General features: G+C 40.3%; 2 protein-coding genes and 1 long non-coding RNA gene across 3 annotated transcripts; 1 reads left to right on the top strand and 2 right to left on the bottom strand.

Moving 5' to 3' along the window:
• Nucleotides 1-2,938: 2,938 nt before the first annotated feature.
• LOC125377893 (ankyrin repeat domain-containing protein 50-like) lies at nt 2,939-4,159 on the bottom strand. Its single transcript, XM_048391971.1, has 2 exons — nt 3,126-4,159; nt 2,939-2,974 (listed from the first exon to the last, which is right to left on the bottom strand). The coding sequence occupies exons 1-2, from the start codon at nt 4,119-4,121 to the stop codon at nt 2,939-2,941; spliced, it is 1,032 nt and encodes a 343-aa protein (XP_048247928.1). The 5' UTR covers nt 4,122-4,159.
• Nucleotides 4,160-5,047: 888 nt separating this feature from the next.
• Nucleotides 5,048-9,531, bottom strand: LOC124125692. The gene is made up of 6 exons (XM_046489039.2): nt 9,474-9,531; nt 7,669-8,738; nt 6,827-6,961; nt 6,159-6,316; nt 5,503-5,620; nt 5,048-5,401 (listed from the first exon to the last, which is right to left on the bottom strand). Exons 1-6 carry the CDS (start codon nt 9,529-9,531, stop codon nt 5,048-5,050), a joined length of 1,893 nt encoding a protein of 630 aa, XP_046344995.2.
• A 4,730-nt stretch (nt 9,532-14,261) lies between these two features.
• LOC125377885 lies at nt 14,262-16,413 on the top strand. Its single transcript, XR_007219856.1, has 3 exons — nt 14,262-14,428; nt 14,697-14,757; nt 15,226-16,413. It is a non-coding gene; the product is annotated as an uncharacterized LOC125377885 (long non-coding RNA).
• The last annotated feature ends 4,961 nt before the right edge of the window (nt 16,414-21,374 follow it).

Raw genomic sequence — 21,374 nt, 5'->3', positions numbered from 1 at the left:
CTGTATTCACTCCCACTAATTTCAACAAAACACTTTGCTTTAAGAAAGTTCGGAACACACTGAAATCTGCATATGTCCAGTTATAAACATTTGTAAGAAACTGTTATGTAATCTTCTAAACATTAATGTTAGACATGTTCCTAGAATTTGTAACGTACAATGGGTTTTTTATGGAATCGAGATGCATACCGAAACGCCAAAACTACATCGACACAAATCACTCCCACTACTTTCAACATAACACAGGGGTACGGGTGGCCAAGTCGTCTAAGGCGCCGCGATTTGCTGTGTAGAGTTGCGTCCCTTTGGCACGCAAGAGACCTATGATTGTGGGTTCGAATCCAGGTTCGCCCAGATTATGTATCTAGGTTTGTCAGCACCCTATCCGTGCTCTTGGGTTTCACCGAAGTGGTAAACGTCTGAGACCTGCATCACTTCGGGCTTTCCTCCCATATTAAACTGTCACGCCATGATATAACTGGAAAACTGTTAAAAGCAGCGTTAAATCCAACTCACACACTCACTCGATTCAACTTAACACAATGCCCCAGGAACTTCGGTACACGCTGAAATGTGCATATGTCCAGTTAGGAACATTTGAAAGAATCTATTATGTAATCCTCTAAGCAACATAAATGATGTTTTCGTCATGAAGTTAGCTATGGTCCTAGCCTTTGTAGAGTAAAATGTTTTTGTTTTTTTGTGGAATTGATATGCTTACCGAAACATCAATGCTACATCGACACAAATGACAAATAACACGTTTGTTTCTGCAAACCAAATTCGGACGACTGACCCCTAATGGAGGTTGTAAAACTGTATATGTATACTGTAACACTGGACACCATAATAACAATGATAACTCCTTTCTAGACCACTTTTAGAGCTGCTGCAGCTCTATCTTTTCCCCAGACTCAGTGTAGTGAATGATGACATTCTCAGAATTACTAGTGGTATCTGAACTAGGCAATGTGTCACCAACTACTGGAGCATGGACATAGGTGGGAACATGACTTCAGTTTCCATATATGGTTTCTGATCTTTGATTGGGTGAACGTATCTCCAAGCGTGCAGGATCTGTAAGGAGGTTGTTAAGATTTCCGTGTATATGATATGGTTGGGATGACTTCAAGGCGATGTATCTCTCTTCCATAACACTTTGTCTGTCTGTGGAAACTGCCTGTCCCAGTTGGCCCGGAACATACACCCCTGGCAATTCTACTGATGTCTGGTTCACGGGGCACGTTGATGTTAGTGGTGTGGATGTAAGCCAACCGCCATTGTTATAGCTTCCGTGTGGAATTGACGATGATTTCATAAGAAACTGGCCATCGGTTGTCACCCTGAAACAATATCACATGCACTTGACACAGTAATTCAGAGAAAATAGGACTTAATCAAAATAATGATGCTATTGTGACATATAATACAAAATCAAGATGTAAAAGCCTCCAGCGAAATCATTCAATAGTATACACAGTGAAGCCTAATTAAGTTCAAATATTGGTTAACATAATTTCAGTGTTTTGGCAAAGTCCCCATTGACATATGTAGTCCATGGAGAATAAGGTTACACTTGGAACAAATAGCAATAGAGTTCATTTCACCACAATGCATGTCTACAAGGTCCCCAAAACAACATACTTAAAGTCCCAAGCAATCCCAGTTTGGGAAATGTGTCTAATTTACATAATCCAATATGGCAACCAACTGTCAATAGTATTTTCCACATTTCAGATGAGGTTCAATGTTTTGATGAAAAACAGCATGTGTTCTGTTGCAAAATAGTCATATTATGGTTTTAAAATGATATTCACAACTATTGATCGTTTTCGACTATTGACAAATCTATAAAACATCAAGATGGCCGGCAATTTCAAGAAGGCCGACACATTTCCTAAATATGAGTTTAGACTGTTGAAGCTTTTATATCTGAAACAGTGTGCTTGAACGTATGTGCATAAAACTTGTCACACTAACTGACTGGCCAAAAAATCCAAGATGACCTCCAAGACATGGACAGACATTCAATATCAATACACTGTTGGTCTCTCATGACATATTTGATTGATTGATTTTGGACTTTTAGAATGTTGTTTGGGGGGCCTTGTAGAAATGCTCTGTCTATATTCTTAGATAAATGATAGATATTTTGATAAATGTCTGATGGTACTGTCCTCTTCGAGGTCTCATATGCTTCGTGGGGTTTCAAAACTGTTCTGCAAAACAGCATATACAATATATGGGTTTGGGTTGTCAACTAAAGCATCATTTCCACATTGCTCTTACCTATCTGTAATTGTACCATGGTTGGTTGTCAGGTCATGTATATTTGTTGCCTCAGTTATAATCCTTGCAATATCATCGTGATGTTGTGCCTCTGCTTTTTGTAAAGCAGTTTCTTCTTTATCGTCTTTCTCATAAACATTTGCCTTGTTCTGTATTAACACCTCCACAACCTTCCTATGTCCCTGCCAGGCTGCATCATGTAGAGGTGTGTGCCCATCTTGACGTTTCTCATCCACATTTGCCTTGTTCTGTAATAACACCTCCACAACCACCCTATGTCCCTGCCAGGCTGCACGATGTAGAGGTGTGCGGCCTTTCTTATCTTTCTCATCCACATTTGCCTTGTTCTGTAATAATACCTCCACAACCTCCCTATCTCCCTGCCAGGATGCATCATGTAGAGGTGTGCGGCCATCTTTGCGTTTCTCATGCACATTTGCCTTGTTCTGTAATAACACCTCCACAAACTTCCTATGTCCCTGCCAGGCTGCATCATGTAGAGGTGTGCTGCCATCTTGACGTTTCTCATCCACATTTGCCTTGTTCTGTATTAACACCTCCATAACCTCCCTATGTCCCTGCCAGGATGCATCATGTAGAGGTGTGCGGCCTTCCTTATCTTTCTCATCCACATTTGCCTTGTTCTGTATTAACACCTCCATAACCTCCCTATGTCCCTGCCAGGCTGCATCATGTAGAGGTGTGCGGCCTTCCTTATCTTTCTCATCCACATTTGCCTTGTTCTGTATTAACACCTCCATAACCTCCCTATGTCCCTGCCAGGATGCATCATGTAGAGGTGTGCGGCCTTCCTTATCTTTCTCATCCACATTTGCCTTGTTCTGTATTAACACCTCCATAACCTCCCTATGTCCCTGCCAGGATGCATCATGTAGAGGTGTGCGGCCTTCCTTATCTTTCTCATCCACATTTGCCTTGTTCTGTAATAACACCTCCACAACCACCCTATGTCCCTGATGGGCTGCAAGATGCAGAGGTGTGCTGCCTTCCTTATCTTTCTCATCCACATTTGCCTTGTTCTGTATTAACACCTCCACAACCACCCTATGTCCCTGATGGGCTGCAAGATGCAGAGGTGTGCTGCCATCTTCACGTTTCTCATCCACATTTGCCTTGTTCTGTATTAACACCTCCACAACCTCCCTATGTCCCTGCCAGGATGCATCATGTAGAGGTGTGCAGCCTTCCTTATCTTTCTCATCCACATTTGCCTTGTTCTGTAATAACACCTCCACAACCACCCGATGTCCCTGATGGGCTGCAAGATGCAGAGGTGTGCTGCCATCTTGACGTTTCTCATCCACATTTGCCTTGTTCTGTATTAACACCTCCACAACCTCCCTATGTCCCTGCCAGGATGCATCATGTAGAGGTGTGCGGCCTTCCTTATCTTTCTCATAAACATTTGCCTTGTTCTGTAATAACACCTCCACAACCTCCCTGTGCCCCTGCCAGGCTGCATCATGTAGAGGTGTGCGGCCAGCATTATCTTTCACATGAATTATTCCCTTGTTCTGTAATAACATTGTAACAACTTCTGCGTTTCCATATATACATGCCAAATGAAGCCCAGTTTCACCCTTCTTGTTTTGCTCACCAATGTCCACTACTTCCTGTAACAGATAGCTTACAATGCTAACAATTCCAACTGCACATGCGTAATGTAAAGGTGTTGTTCCTTCAGGGCCTTTTATATTGACATTCAGTTTTCCAATTTTTGTAATTGTATCCATGGTATCTTTGCCCTTTTGGCACAAGGATGCAAAATGTACATATGTATTCTTTCTTGACCTGTTTTTCTTCTTGCTCATCTTGATCAAATGTGACAATCTGGAAGCCACTGCAGACAACCCACTCATACAGGCAATGTCCAAAATTGAACATTTACCAAACTTTACTTCCAAACAAAGCTTCCTTTCTGCTCTCTGCATTCAATTGAACACTGAACAATGCTCTCCTCAACAAATGTGAGTTGTCTGTGATGCTCGCCCAAAACAGAAAGGAATATCCATGTACAATGTCATTATTTGACAATACTTTCAACAGTACAGAACTGTCCTTGTTCATATTATGCAACAATTTCTCCCAAACCATATCAACAAATGTCTCTACCTGGAATAGGGAATGCATGCACACAAAGGCAAACTGTCTGCCGTGTAAAGCTGTAGCAAACCGCTTCGCTACAATATGCAGATCATCATGTTTCAATTCGAGGTTGAAAGACACATTTAGTTGTTCCTCTTCAGTTGGATCATCTCTAAATGTCACATAACGAAATATGAACTCGATATCCATCCTTTCAACCAACTGCCTAACATCACGTAGCAGAATTTCTCTAAGCTTTATTGCTACTTCATGATTTCTTATTCTATATGAGCCTGCTTCATGATGGAGACAGCATCCCGTCAATTGGGATAAAATAGGTTTCATCATATTTTCAGTGTATTCTTCTTCATTGATGTCAAAAGCCTTAAGTGCCCAAACAATATATTTTTTGTAGGTTTCTCTTTCCACGCGAGTCCCTGTGTTAGACCCTGCCCATAGCATCCTCTCCTCCAGGTTATTCTCCGCCAAAGCAACCACTAACAAGCACGCCATCTTCTGCTTATGCAACAGGTGCTGATCCAAACATGGGTAGTCATCAGTATCTGTAAAAACAAATACCGTTTGTATGAAAGGAGTATACACCATTGCACATGTAGATCTAAAGTATAATACCTTGCGTAACGCCTTACAATTACGTAACAAAGTAATGATCTCCAGAATGCATACTTTCATCACTGGCGATAGCACAGTCGGTTCCTTCATGTGTTTCATGTCCATCCTCTTCATGAATATTTGGACCTCCTTGTTCTGTTGTCATTGTACAGCTATTTTCCAGTACATCTCTTGTCTCCAGCGTTACAGTTTGAATTTCGTTTGGGACATTACCCTGTCCATCAACTGCCATCATGTGATTTCCTCCACCTTGCATATCTCCCTTGTCCTTGGCATACTGTAGTATCCTCTGAAGCACATACAGCCTGTATTTCTCAATGTGACAGTTCCTCATGATGCCTGGAGACTTCTCCGCCAAAATTGCATCAGCAGCCTGAGAATATGAAGGTTAGAAATGAAAAGGTATCGTTCATACGTGGTTATTGAGACACATGTTGCCTTTCATATCAAAAACATAGCTTCAAACCAACCTACCATCAGAACGAATATTCCACAGCTGTGTCCATCTGACTGTTCTATCACTGGGTACTGTTTCATCATCCATGACTTGCTCCTTTCCTTAGACGTAGATTTCAAGTGGTTTAGAAAAAGCCTGAGGAATACAAGTATATTACTCGATGGCGATAACATCTTCAACTCATGTGGACTGGTGTTAAAGTAAAGGTAGAGCAGAAGGTTAATACAGCAGTGCCTAAAATATCCGGTCCTGGCATTTCTGATGTTCTCTCCTGCTTTGTCCATAATTAGGTTTTATGTTAGCAAATACAGATGTTATGGTTTAAATGAATGAGTGACATAACTGTATTGATGGCGTTTAAATCATTCACACAGTGTACCCATTTGGGGAACTGGGTAACCCTGTGAACAAGTTGTTCTATATCTTCTACCCAAAAGTAAAAGCTACAAATGTGGGTGTATCGAACATTTTTCGATGGATCTTATTTATATTCATGTTTGTTTTTGAGAAATCAACATTTCAACATTTCAAATTGGATAGCTTGGTTTTAACATTTATAATGTGCAGCCACACGTCCTCTTTTTTTTGTATCTACCTCTAGTGTTGTACAAATGGGTGTTCTACATATAAGGCGGGTTTAGAATTGACCACGCCCACTGTTCTGTCCACCTACCTCCAGTGTTGTACAACCTTGTCCTCAACATCTAAGGAGGGTTTAGAATTAACCACGCCCACTGTTCCATCCTTGACATTAGCCACCAGTAGCACCCAATGTTGATTACGTGGCATGTTCACTGGCATTAAGATCCACGTGTAGTTTGTCAAATTTTCCTGAAAGTTCACAACAAATGCCTTTCCGGTGTACGATCAATATATCCAGAAACACGTGCTTCACATAAGATGGATATGATGCAGTAACAGAGATATTAGTGAATTGGTATCATGAACTTGGAACTAAGAAATTCTAAAGACCCCTCTCTGACAACCAGATTTTCAATTCATAAAATAATATGTAGCAAGACGAATATGTTCATGTGCAATATCTGCTTTTGTAACTGCATATTGAAAACGAATAGCATTATGATCAATGGGGTTACTGGCTTTGACTCAATTGAAACCCATTGCAGCATATGGTCGCTTCGTGCGCACAATTGCAAGTGACAACTTCTAGCATACTGAATACGCAATCATGGCATAGACGAATCATATGTTATCACAAAAAATATACAATTACTGCAAAATATCTTTCGAGTCTTGCCCATGTTCATGGTAGGGTGGACATGCAATGGTACACTCGGAATGACAGAATTATAAGAAATATAAAAATCTCACGTCACTCACATCTTTCCCCCTTATCCTGTCTGTGTAGTGTCCTGCCTCCCAAAGTATGATTGTCTCTGTAGGCAGCACCAGGCAGTGGAAGCTGACACGGGAACACCACTCTCCCTCCAGGAGGTGCAGGTATGTGTCCATGATCTGGACAGGTAAGAGTTCATTTATTAGAATATTTATTATACTGTTTAATCCTCCAATGCTTTCGCTTCAAAAGGAACGCTTGTAATTTCAAATCAAAACAGGATCCGCTGCACATCACATATCCATCATGAAGAGAATATCTCGGCTGTTAGCATTGACTGACAATTTGACTGGTGATGTACTAGATTTTGTGAACAATGCCCATTGCAGGTGAGTAGTGCCATCATTGCAGAATCGAGATGCATGGCAATGAGTTGATAATTAGCACCATTATATGAATTGATAGTTAACTAATACTGGTGTAAAAAGAAGAAACCGCCAAAAGTTGCTGTATTAATCTTAAGATGGGGTATCAGTGGTCCAAGGCGCCGCATTTCGCTATGCAGATTCACCATGGGAATCAACAAAGTGGTTAACGTCAAAGATGTGCATTACTTTCTTCATAATTTAATCCAACGCACCATGACACTACTGTCAAAAAGAGGCGTTTAATCAAACTCAAGCTCTAGCTCGCCTACCTCAAGGCACTATCAATGAGTATTAGGTGACTGAAACACTCACCACCCTCACGCCCCCAGTTTATATTTAATACTAACATCATTTGATGAAATCGAAAGCCTCCCATGCTCTATGAAATGATTTTCTTGGATGGTTAACTAGGCATGTAGTTTGTGTGATTGTGTAAATATTGCAGGTGGACTACTTACTTCATCTGTCAGCCACTCGTTGGTTTCCAGGCGAGACAGAACATCTCCTCTGATGGTGTAGCAGCCAACTGTGTATGTACAGTCACGTGACAGGGGGACGTCCTCTTGTACATGCTTCAGGTGTGAAGGAGGATCCTTCAGTGTTTTCACAAAGTCCTGTACTTCAGTCCTGGTATGGCATGCTCCAACAAGCACTGCTGCGATGAGGTTTATGTAAACTGACTGGTCTTGGTTCAAGCTCAGCACGTCAGTATTTACAGAACATTTAACCCAGTTCCTTGCTTTAATTACATCTACATTCCAGTTCTTGTCGACCTCTTCAATGAGTGACAAGCACGGATTGTCTTTGTTGGTACAGTCCTTGTTCCAGAACCTTGTTAAAGATAAAACCTGTTGCACGACCCTTATCACATCACGATTTCTTTCTACGCCTTCAAGAAATGTGTACAGATAAGTGTAGGGTGTGTTAGTGACACAGGTTACAATTGTGTTCTCATTGTCAACTTGAGACTGCAAACGAAGTTTCTTGACAGGGGAGCCTGACGTTGTAGCAAAATATTCAATGTCATCATCACTTGTGTGATCTCCTGTCCTGCAGCGTTTTTGATTTGTGTCTTGATCATTCTTTGTTTCAGTCTCTGACACCTTTGCTTTATTCAATGTTACACATAGAATAGTGTTTGATTTACCGTTGTCTTCCAATTCTGTCGGTGATGAATGATCTTCAGGGTCCAGGTTGGAGTTAGTGTTCTCCGTGACACCTGACTGCACAGCTCCACCAGTTGATTCTACTTTCCTACATTTACTGTCACCTGGGGAATGAAGTGTCTGTTGACCACGCTTCTTTCGTTGAGGAGCAGGCTGTGCTTGTGTGTGGTCCCCGATATATTGCACTAGAACGTGTTTCAGAGGCTGGTTGTACAGATACGAAGCTTCTTTGACAAAGGCCCTTGTTGTCGTCTTGTCCTCGGTGTAAGCCTTGTGGTACTGCTTCAATATGACTGGACTTGAGCCAGGCTGCTTCCGAGTTCCATCACTTCTGAAGTGATATTTGTCATCCTTCCAGATATCTGCAAATAGAAATTAACATCATAACATTGCAAACAATGTTGTAATCCTGAAGATGAACTATCCCTGAAAATTCTTTGTGTGTTAGTGTGTCACCTGTGATGTAGATGTTAATTAATAAAACTGTGAACAGTCAATAGTGTAACATAACTCTAAAATCAACCCACCTCAATGCCAAATTAGCTGTAAGGTCATGCATAAATATGTCGTATTAGAGGTTGTGATGATGAATACCATGTCCTTTTTTTCCCTCCCTGAGATGCAACACGATACTTGATTCTTGTTTAGCCCATATTGATTAATCTAACAATAGATTTTCTACAAGTTGACATCAAACAATGTTCATTATTTAAGTACACAATTTTTGTAAAGGTGATGGAAAGAGTGAAAAGAAAAACATAGATAGAAAATATTGCATAAGAAGTCGTTTTAATAATGATACAGACAAATAAACTTAATTCATGCAGTGACTTACTGCACGACAATCACTTGTCAACAATATTAGCAAACATAAAACCGGTTATCACAGGGCTGTAAAAGGAAGCTGATACCAGGGCAGGGTGACCCCGACGTGTATATTAATGTGGCTTTGAGGACATTGATCATGTGTGCTTAACAAACCCTTTGAATTCAAATTGTGTAATAAATAATATCAGCTTTCCATGAAATATTAACATTCTTCATATGTATTCATCCCTGACTCGTGGTAATATTAAGCCTGAACACAACTGCCTCACCTTCTCTCATTCCCGAGGTTATCTTATAGAGGTACACCACCTTATAGAGGTACACCATGGGAGGGAAGATCCTAAGGGCCGAAGGCCCGCAGGATCTTTCCGACCGGGCGGGTTTACATTTTCAACCAAAACCGAGGATAAGTGTTTTATCTGACTTATAAACCAACAAAGTTAATTCTAATTGAGATACGCAATAACGAGGATTTTATATGCGATATAACGAGACTATAAACGCATCCGTGAGCTTTGTTGTGTGACGACTACTGGTGTCATGCACGCACGCATTGCCCGTGAGCGTCTCCGTCATAATGTGGACAGCTTACAGTCGAGTTTCATTTAGTGGCAAGATGTGGGAAAGAGAGGAAGGTGACGATTTATTCTCACACAAACGAAAACTAAAAATGCCGACCTACACCGTTTCTGCGCTGCCGCAGGAAGTTGGGCCTGCAAAGAATATCATTGTAAATGCCAACTTCAATTAAAGTACAGGAAATCTAGAATTGCGGTTTTTTTTAAAAAAAACATTAAAGGGTATTGAAGTCCTGGGGACTTACTGTGGAAGACCCAGCGACTAGATCTGAAATATGTAACTTTTTATAACGATGAAAATCAAGTCCCCGGGTCTTCCACAGTAAGTCCCGGGTTTTCTACACAAGTAAAACCTCATGTGGGTCTTTCTCAAGTCTGAAGAAACCTAATGATCAATACAAATGAACACTCTGAGGTTTATAAAATCGGTTGTTCACTTGAACCTGTAGATGACAAAAGGTTATGTGCTGAACTACACCCAAGCATGAATATTCATTAGGTACCCTGTATTTGTCTACGTATCAGTGTTGGTCTTGTTATAACGCCTCAGGGCTTCATAAACGTCTCTCCTTGTACCACAGGGGACGTTCTGTTATTGGTTTGTTGTTCTGTGTGTGGCTTGCGGGGAAAAATAAAGCGAGTCTGCCCAGAGAGCGGAAAATAGGTGGTTCGAGCCCCCTTCGAATTTGTTATTACCCTGCCTTATTTCTATAGTACACTGTGTGACCATATTTCAAGATGAGCATTGTACATGTCCGCGTAACAATCCAAAAAAGCGTCAGTCTTCGTGATCAGGTGAATATACTTAATATACATACTTTATTGTGGTTTCAAATCAGGTCTTGATCAAAATATAACAAAATATTACAAATTACAATATTGTTGTCTAGCGACATGAGTAGAGAAATGTTACTCAGTTAGAAACCTATTGTTTTCAAAGGTTTCTGATGTTGTAACAATGACCTCTGTTGATCTTTATTGCCTGGTTGAGTGAGTGAGTATGGTTTTTCGCCGCTTTTAGCCATATTCCAGGAATATCACGGCGGGGGACACCAGAAATTGGCTTCACACATTGTACCCATGTCAGTAATCGAACCCGGGTCTTCGGCGTGACGAGCGAACGCTTTTACCACTAGGCTACCCGACCGCCCCCTGACAAAATGAACTCCACGTCACCGAGAAATGTGTTTTTACAATTTTCATAATCACCTGTGCCCCAACTTACACAGATATTCATACTTTATAATAATGTCTCCCTCCACTGAAGTATCCCAACATTGTCATTGTTCTAATGTTGAAATTTGGTGGATCTGAGTTTGCTTACTTGAAAAACATTGTATCAACATTGTTTCAACTCCATTCGCTATTGATATCATCCATAACAATTTTGTCTTAGATATTAAAATTGTTTCAATCTGACTTTCAAAAATGAAAAGTAAACTAAAAATCAATATTTCATCAAAAATTTCACAGGTTGTTTATGAAATATGTGTTTTTGTTGTTAATTGGAGTCAATATATTTAGACTTCAGACGTTTTAGACGATAATGATTAAGTAAGAGTCGGAAGGTAAAGTTGAATGAAGTAAAGGCAAATTTTGACCGCCTCCGTGGTCTAGAGGTAGAGCGTCCGCCCGGAGAGCGGAACGTCCGGGGTTCGATCCCTGGCCGCGTCATACCAAAAGACGTTAAAAGATGGTACTTGTTGTTACCCAGTCTGGCGCTCGACATTAAGGGGCTAAAACAAGGACTGGTCGGTTCGGAGTCAGTATACTGTGTCTGAGTGGGGTATTCATGTTGAACTGCGGCATGGTATCTCAGTGAGCTAGCACTATAAATAGGCATCAGTCAGGACAAGTACAAGCAGCCACACATACACACGTACATGCACGTCGCTATATAAGTGCAATAATCTTGGACGCAACGTTAAACCCAATTTCACCTCACCTCAAGGCAAATTACCAGATGATTCTGTACCCAGATTCTTCAAGACAAGACATGTGCCATGTCCGCTCCAGGAGGATGTTGAAGCTGATCTGGGTAGACTTTGAGCAGTCTGGTATCATATACAAACTTTGATCTCAGTGATTTGGACGCACCCATCGTTCCCATCGTTAAAACATGACCAGGTCAGACAATGTGGATACTTTAAGATCACTGTGAACCCAGTGCTGCTGACGCATTCAATGCGAAAGGTAGACGTTATTTCACGAAGATAGACCTGTAGGGAATGGAAATTGGGTTTAAGGTCACGTCGAAGATTAGTACACTTATATAGCGACGTGCACGGACCTTCCGCTCTCTGTGTGGATGCTCTATCACTTGACCACAGAGGCGGGCTAGTGATAGAGCCGTGTGGCAGAAGTATTGTTTCAATGCAGCGTTAGGTGAGTAGAAAGTTATACAGATACAGCAGGGCATGTTTACCCTTTCGTGAGGACCTGGTGTCATACCTGATTGATTGTGTCTCTGATCATATGAACAATTTTGCATTTACGCGCTGAGGAACCTGTTTCGGCACATAAGAGAGACTGTTATTATCTGGCTTAGACGATTTGAATTAAAAGGTAAGTGGGTAAATAGCGGCGGGTGACAGGGTTGACAGGGTTGACCAGATTGATGTAGATCTCGTTCGTTCGTTCGTTTGTTGTTTAACGCCACACTCAGCAATATTCCAGCTTTATAACGGCGGTCTGTAAACAATCGCGTTATGTAGCCAAGTATCTACGTAGTTTACACTTGGGAAACTCTAAAACGTTGAAATAGCGAGTAGCCATACTGGAATCAATGAGTTTCCTGGACATAATATGCAGCAGTAGTATCTTAGCTGAACCCTAAACAGTATTGTAATCAATTATTTTCTTGTGGATGTTTACTTCTTTGAGTCAGTTGTTAAATGTCATTTTCAACTTCCCACACACAATGACATGCAGCCCTTAACACTCTAAGGATATTTTCGCCCACTAAATGATATTATGAAATAAATTAAATGCCATGTGCAGAAGCTGTTAATATTGTCAGTTACACTTCCCCGGGAAGGATACTGCATGCACACTGCTGTCACATACATTAACCAAACAACATAGCTGCCGTAAAGGTTCAGCTTAATATTGTCCACAAATGACGCCTTTACATTGTGTATGGCTTCGCAGGCCCCGTTTCCCTGAGCGATCTTAGCGCTCCGACTGTCGTAGGTCTATGCTAAAGTGTGTGAGTTACGGTCGCCCTGGTCCTGGTGCTACGATCGCTTTGTATGAATGACAGGTGCTACCGGTAGGACAGGACATGCTTACCCTTTCCTCGAACACCTGCTGTCATCATTGATTTTCAGTGGTACATTCATATATTTATTTATTCTCGTGCATTGACAATTATATATTGTGGAACGGAACCCTACCTTCGATCTTAACCTCAATCGGTGTCATAGTGTACGAAAACCACTTGAGTGTGACATCATAACTCCAACGAACCTTTTGCCAGTCACTGCTACAATGTATATACGCCGGTATGTGCATCCATGTAGTGACATATATTTATAGCCTTGCAAGGTTGACGTTTGTCGCATTTTCGGACCTAGATCGGTTCAAACACTGTACCGTGGTTGTCAAAGGGGCATGTGCAGTTCGTGATCAGGTGTTACGTATTAGTTTCATCAAGGAACGGCTGTAAGCCAAATCCTAATAGAGCTTTGACTGCTCCAAATTAACTACCGACTGTTGAGTATGTTTGCATTGAAAAAAAGCACCTTATTTATTCTGTATTAGAATAGTATCGTTATGCGTACGGGTGTGTTTTTCCTCATTATCTTATTTGATACATTTCCATCATAAATTTATTCCTGATTTCAAATACAAACTTTTGAAAAATGTGCCATGGCCTGTAATGTAATCCCCACTAAACTTCCTTTACATGAAGGGCGATAACACAGCAAGACACCATACACTGGGCTCGCATATATCTATTACACAGCGCTAGGCTGAAAAGACTGCCAGGTCACATCACCACAAGCTCTAATGACTCTTACATCATTTGAGGCCTACATTCTGTGTATTGGAAACTCAAGTTTGACACTATGTGTACACTATTGGTTCGATCGTATTAGTTGTGCGACAGGGACTATCCCTATTTATGGGCCGCTATTTATAGACAGGCGGACGATATATCTCCTGGCGAAGTCAAGTGTGTAGTGAATGAATATGTCAATACCTGACCCAGTTCTGTCGGATTTTTCGGAGGATAAGAAACGTGTGCTGAGAACAACAGGCAAATGATTTCATGAGTTGATGAAAGCAACACGCTCAAAGTAAACAAATAGATCCTTTAATAAAACAAATATATTATTAATTATAGAAAATAAGTGCCAATATCATACCATATCCGGACGCCCCTTTACCTACACGTACACTCTGGGCTACCCACCGCCCTAGTATCAATGCACACGATGTGCATACTGATGATTCAACTCAAACCAGCGTGTCGTTTAATGCACCTGGACTAGAAAGCAGGCCCAGTGATGGAAACAGGTATTCACACTGCTATTTCACCAACACACAGCCCAAGATTGGAACGGCTTATGAAATCCGAAAATCCGCAGCAGCATGGCAGCATGGGTAATATTGTTTCATACTGGATAAGATTCAGGTATCCGGTAAGTCAATATTCCCTTCGCCTATTTTCCCAACAATTAATGAATGTCAGCGTGACACTGTTCATCATTGTATATGCGCGTCCTCGTGTGTACACGTGCAATTGCGACTTTATGTTTATTTATGTATACTAGTCTATGTAACATTACCCTACTTCTTGTGACGCCTGTCACAGTTCTCAAACGTGGTTTAAAACAGGTTTAAAGTTTACAATATGCGGGATCCAAGCGTCACCAGGAATATGCCTCATTGTGTTCATTTTGATTCCAGAAAATGTCCAAGACAGACGACCACATAACCTGCCATTATAACCATCAGCTTGAACTGAGAGGTACGTTCAGTCGCATTTATCGTTTTACTAAATGTAAGATATCGATTGTTCGTCACGTTATGCTTTATCAGATGCAAGCTTGACATTATTCCCATTGTCTGTGCATCCACCCAAACGTTTTCTTTTTACGTTGTGGTACATTAACAATATCTCTTTGGTTTTTGAGTGATTTTAATCTTAAGATAAGTTAAAATAACGTAGAATATTGATAGGGAATTTAAACATTGACAGTAAATATACAACACAAACACCCACCCACCCACACACACACACACACACACACACACACACACACACACACAAACGCAAACACACACACACATACACATACACATACACACACAAACACACACACATACATACATACACAAACACAAACACACATACACACACACACACACACACATGCATTCATGCACACACACATACACATGTGAAGTACATGCTTATTGGGAATGGTTCTTGTAGGTACAACACCCTGGAACTAAGCATATGCTGTGAATGAAGAGAGGCTGAATATCCCTGTATCTGAAAGAGATCTCAGCCTTGTTGCAAGTCACATTGGGATCGGGTTTGAGTGTGTCGGCATCGAACTTGGACTTACTCTCGTGGTTATCGAACAAGTCTCGTTTGCACACCCAAATTCACTGTACATGCAGGTTGTACACATGCTTACGAAGAGGATGGAGAAGAATGGAAGATCTGCCACCAGCCTGGTCCTCGTCAGAGCACTGTGGAGATGCAACGAGAAATGTACGATTGAGTGGGAGGACATTCTGAACATTCTTCAGGGACCGTCCACTAAGTCAGGTTAATAAAGTGCTGCTCTGAACAACCTTCTCAAGTACAGTTATCACTGATTTATTCATTGGGAGGATATTCTCAACATCCTTCAGGTACTAACATCTATTTCTGCGTAGCCATGCACCTGCACATTTAGATTGTGCAAAACAATCCCTTTGAAATATCGAGTCGCGATACTAGATTCACCATGACTGAACCGGATGATGTTTTTCCTCGTGCAAGTTGCGCACTAAACACTCATCATATGTACAGTTATCATTAATTTGCCGTATATAATACATTGTGATTGTATTTGTATGTTAATAAACTGCTATGATGTCCTTTGTAAGAACTGGTCATTCTGCCTCTTGTGATATTCGCGGAACAGTGACCGAGGGATAACAAGCTGTGCTCTAAACGTCATCCGTAGTCCGAAAATCCGGGAACATAATTGCCTCTCACATAACAAATGTCCCGACTGTATTAAGGATTGAAAATTCAAAATTATTTTTAGAATGTAATTTCAAGGGTACTGTCTATCTGTTGACTCTGATTTTGAACACTATTACTAGGTTTGCCGGTTGTAGAATCGTTTTTGATTCATTAAGGACGCCATTATTTTCTGACTTTATACATTAGCTCTATTCTATTTGTAAGGTCATGGGCTGTAGTAGTTTTCAGGAATGATGACAGGTTATGACAGGTCGTCTTGTGCAGCCTCTGTGGTGTGTGATCACATCTATAGAGAGATGTGCATCGTCAATGCAGCATGGGCTGAGATATATATAGACATAAACATTCAGCAGGTCGTAAAGAAAGGTTTGTTTTACTCATTCTTCATAATATCTGTTTTGAAGATTCTATGAATGCATTTTCTTCTGAAACTTTCTGGTAGTTTTTTTAAATCTGTTTGACAATATAGTTCGGTAACTGAGTTAGGTTAATTCGAAACATGATATATCAATAAAATACAAAAGTGTTCGTGAAATCAGAAGTCAAACCAACTCCTTCAAACTCCCTCAGCTGAGAATCCCTGGGTAACAACATCTATGTTCTGCTTGTGAGGCCATCGGGTCTGAAATTGCCTTTCAAATGATTTGCGAAACGTTGAATCATATATAGATTTCTGCAGGCTTCTTTGGAATTGGTCAGGCTCCATATAGAAATGCTCTATTTGTAAAGCTGATACATGATTGTCCCCTGTGGTTTCCTGTATTTCTCTTTAACTGTTTTACTGTAATATGTTTTAGCTTCCCATGCACATGTTATCATTTCAGTTATTTTTTTCTCTTAAACTGTTTTGTCGCAATAACAGCTCTCGGGAACTAATATTATATTCTACATCTAATTACAGCCGTGAATAACATTTTGTGCATCTTGTATTTGTCATATAGGTTCAGCACACTGTGAAAACGGAAAACTCAAGACTCCAGTGACGAGACGAGATCTCGGCGTTGTTGCGACACATATCGGGATCGGCTTTGAGCATGTTGGGATTGAACTTGGGCTCATCGTTGTGGCTATCCAACAGGGTAGAGTTGAACACCCATGTTCAATGTATAAATATGCAGATCTTGATTATGCTCACTAAATGGAAGCAGTGGAATGGCAGTTCGGCCACCTACCTTGACCTGGTCAAAGCACTCTGGACATGTAAAGAGAGATGCACGATCGAAAAGGAGGACATTCTCAACATCCTGCAGTCACTGCAATCTCAGTAATAATAAACATTCAATGGAGCATCAACTGATTTTGTGGTGGAATCACGATATTTTGATATCGATATCACCCCTCCTGTACAGCAATCAGATGTGTCGAGGTAAAAGTGGCTATGTGATTTGCCTTCATGTATAGCAAATATATATAGTTATCACACCTATCGGGGGATTTCTCCGCTCCCTGTCTGGCCTGTGTAATAATATGAAATAATAAATTGGGAATGCTTTAGATTCCATTTGATCTGTGAAATATCTCTCATATATATATACAAAGAATAATGAAAGATCGTACTCTTTTGTTTTATCATATTTCAGTTAACTTCAATTGGAAGGAACATACACTACAGTGATGAGCTCGGTAATGCGAACAACAATGAAGTCTATATTTGTCACATAACCAACACTTCATTTCAACGACTCAAGATGGTGACTTAGTAGTCTGGTGCGTTGCAAATAGCTGTACATAATCAGCGTGACGAAATCCTATGATTGAGGGATCGAATCCCAGATTTGTGCTAATTATGATTTTTGTTTTGTCAGGAACATACCAATGATCGGATGTTCCGCCAAAGTGGTAAAAGTAAATGATCTGCGCTTCATTTTTCCTCCAAGTTAAGTTGACACTGCATAAAATAACACATACTTATGATAAAGTCAGATATAAAAAATCTGCTTTTCCAATTATTCTCTGTTCTGTTCCATCATATCTCCATTTCAGAATGTTGATATATGATTGGTCCACGTGATCTTGATAAAATATTATGTATTCTGCCTGGGTGGAACATAAATGTCTCAGCGGGAGAATAATCGCTTATACCCCGCAACGAAGAAGACAGGCATCACGTGATCCCTGAGCGGGAGAATGAATCCCTTCAACCCCGCTTCGAACCAAAAAGCTGCACGCATTTTTCCGAGTCAACAAAGTCACGTAACATAGCACCACAAGTTATCCTCAGCTCAATCAAACATCTGTTTTCTATCAATTTTGAATTTGCTTCAATTCTTTAACAAGTGCAAATTAAAACATGTCAGTAAGATAAATTCGTTTCAGCAATACCACGAGGGGTTCATGTTGTTTTATGCGTCCCGCCCTATGTTAAATATCACGAGCCGAAGGCTTATAATACTTCCACCTCACAGTGATAGCAATGATAACAAAAAATATTCAAGTGTTTGTAAACAGTAATCAGAACTTATTCATAACGCCATGTATTTCTTTCCAATACGCCTTTTGACGGCAGTCCGAAAATCCGAAAGTCCTGAAACGTCGTACCGCCCGCTTTACTATTTACGCACAATTTAACTTTAACAGAGTACCACATTCCACAGGTGATGCATAATTCTCACCCGAAACAGAATAATAAATGTAACCACTGTTTTGTATGCAGTCGTGATACCAAGGTTTTTAACATTTTTTGCTCATAATGTAAGTCAGTTTAATATATTTTAGCCACATAACAAGGGCATCCAAATTGTCATAAACGTTATTGTCATGTTGAGAATCGTACCCGACATAGTCGATCGTCAAGCCATTCAAGTAAGCCTGTGTCCTGGTACACGAGAAGGTAAATATATTTTCTTTGTAAATGGAAAATTTCACTTCATTGGTCCGAAAACCCGACACCTTCAATCAGTCATTGTACGTTAGAAAACCGGATACACTTACGTGTAACAGTTCTGTCCGATAGTTCAAATGTATAATTTATTCAATCACCAATTACTTAACATCTGACAATTTTTCTGATGCTCACTTCGCCTGTGTAACTTGGGTACGATATATTAACCATAACATATTGAGTTTATCTGGGATAATCGTACATTGTTGTATACTATAACCATTCTGCATATTCCTCTTCAGCTGATGAAGATTAGGTTTTAGCAGATATTCCTTTTATAATAATGAACAGAATTTTAACTACACATGATCACTCAGTCTTCGCGGGATATATCGGGAGTAGATGCGAGGTGACTGAACTGCTTCCCATGTCCATCGACATCAATCAAACAGTAGAACGTTCCACTAGACAATTAGTTCAAAGGAAGTTCTTCGTTATGCACTCATGTCTCAGTGAGACATCATTTATATCTATTCTGGCGGAAGTCAATTTTACACTACGTATTGATCACTGCCTGGTTATCTTATGCACTATTGACAACTAAACAAGTTAAAGTGTTTTGTGCACACTTATATGATGCACACTTATATGATGAGACATGTGAGTGTAGACAACATGTTATATCATTTCCTCAATATACCAATCTACATCACTGCTCATATTTCCACTCATTTCTTCTTCATATTTTCAAGCCCATTCAGCACGTAACATCGTATACACACCCTACTGACACTGCCGCGAACTCATAGTATGTCAATTCCTTATCAGCACAGCAACATAACTGTTCATATGTACTGTGATCAACTTGAGAATGACATCATATATCCAACCAACCTTCCCGCAAAACACAGACACAATGTACACATTCCGGCATGTACAGCTCCTCTAGCGACATGCTTTTACATGTATAACATTTTGTCGGATTTTTGGATCGATGATTTTAGTGTGGTAGATCGGTTTGATCGAATTGATCATATTACGGCGCAAGCGTCCAACACTTACCAATGTATATACATATCGTGTTCCTTGGTTATATTGCTTTGAGACACATATATCATATGCAAATGTTTTTGTTTTAACATCCTTGCCAAAATACATAGACTGAAGACAGAATCATTTATAATCGTAACATCAAAAGACATGTGATGGAATGGTTTTAATGGTTCTTGTCTTGATCAGTTTCTGCATACCGTGTGTTGATGATAAGGAAAATAAGAACACGCGTATCTACAGATGAGCTGATGAAAGCCAACATGAACAATTAACTGAATATACTTGAACAAGTGTATTATTTACTGCACTTGAACAAGACAGATGGCTCAGAAAAGACAAGTATCGATATGACTTGCGTGCAGGTGTCATCCAAAGAGACATGAAACTCTTATGGATCACAACTTCTCTATTGTTTGTAACAAGATTTCAGGACTACTTCGTCTCCCTTCACCTGCATCGTCACACGATGAACGGGCAAGAAGTTGTCATCCAAACACCTTTCATTTTTTTACATTCTTCTATCTTCTAAATGGCTATAAACACACGACTGACGCAAGTGTTAATACAACCGGCACAAGTATTTCACCCATGCCTATCGGCCTGATATGGCAAATGAAATCCTAAAATCCGAACTGCGATCGGAAAACCGGTAGGGGAATCCCCTTACGCTACTGCCATATACAATGTAAGAGTACTACGGGAATCGGGAATCGGATATATAAAGCCTGTCAGAACAGTCGACAGTATCAGACTGTGTCAGCTGGCTTTGGGATACACATGTGTGAAGTAGAGGCATAAGTACAGACAGCATGGGTAATACTGTTTCATCCTGGCCAATATCCCGATATCAGGTGGGTCAAGAGGTATGTATACAGCCATAGGCATATTTCACGTGCTTTCCCTTTTCGAACATTAGCGTGTCAATGTTTATAATGCGTGTGTACATGTTCAAGAGAATTTGTCAATGCATTTTTTTGTTTAGATCATGGAAGATTATCCTTATTAGTTTAGTGCTATGATGGTGTAGGTATCAATTGTGTTTGAAACTGTGTTTATTCGATTCCAGAGACTGTCCAACTCAGAGAACTCGATAAACTGCCAAAATGAACCCAATCTGACAGAGAGAGTTACAAGTACGTTACATTACATTGTTCGCTATTTTGTTTGCTTGTTTTTTTGTTTGTTTGTTGTTTAATGTCGCACTCAGCAATATTCCAGCTATATGACGGCGATCTTTAAATAATCGAGTCTGGACCAGACAATCCAGCGATTAACATCAGGAGTATCGATCTACGCAATTGGGATACGATGACATGCAACAAACATGTTAGCGAGCCTTACCACCCGATCCTGTTAGTCGCCTCCTACGACAAGCATAGTCGCCTTTTAGTTTGATGTTTTAGTTTTATTGAATTTAAACAATCTGCTTGTCTTTCAGGAAGTTTAGTTCTATGTGTACCAAATGATTTCTGTTTACGTTACTTTATGTATGTACCATACCTTTTTG

This window comes from Haliotis rufescens, unplaced genomic scaffold (genome assembly GCF_023055435.1).
Source record: "Haliotis rufescens isolate VD_foot unplaced genomic scaffold, xgHalRufe1.0.p SCAF_103, whole genome shotgun sequence".
Lineage (NCBI taxonomy): Eukaryota > Metazoa > Mollusca > Gastropoda > Lepetellida > Haliotidae > Haliotis > Haliotis rufescens.
Note: the sequence above shows the minus strand (reverse complement) of the source record. Positions and strands in the feature narration are given on the sequence as shown.

Excerpts from the sequence above, each read along its gene's own strand:
- LOC125377893 (XM_048391971.1), bottom strand. The coding sequence starts at position 4,121 with ATGAGCAAGAAGAAAAACAGGTCAAGAAAGAATACATATGTACATTTT. Across the intron at positions 2,975-3,125 it reads AGGTGTTAATACAGAACAAG|CCTGGCAGGGACATAGGGAG; the intron begins GCAAATGTGGAT and ends TACATGATGCAG.
- LOC124125692 (XM_046489039.2), bottom strand. The coding sequence starts at position 9,531 with ATGGTGTACCTCTATAAGGTGGTGTACCTCTATAAGATAACCTCGGGA. Across the intron at positions 6,962-7,668 it reads ACGAGTGGCTGACAGATGAA|ATCATGGACACATACCTGCA; the intron begins GTAAGTAGTCCA and ends TTACCTGTCCAG. Across the intron at positions 5,621-6,158 it reads AAGGTTGTACAACACTGGAG|GCTTTTTCTAAACCACTTGA; the intron begins GTAGGTGGACAG and ends TGTATTCCTCAG.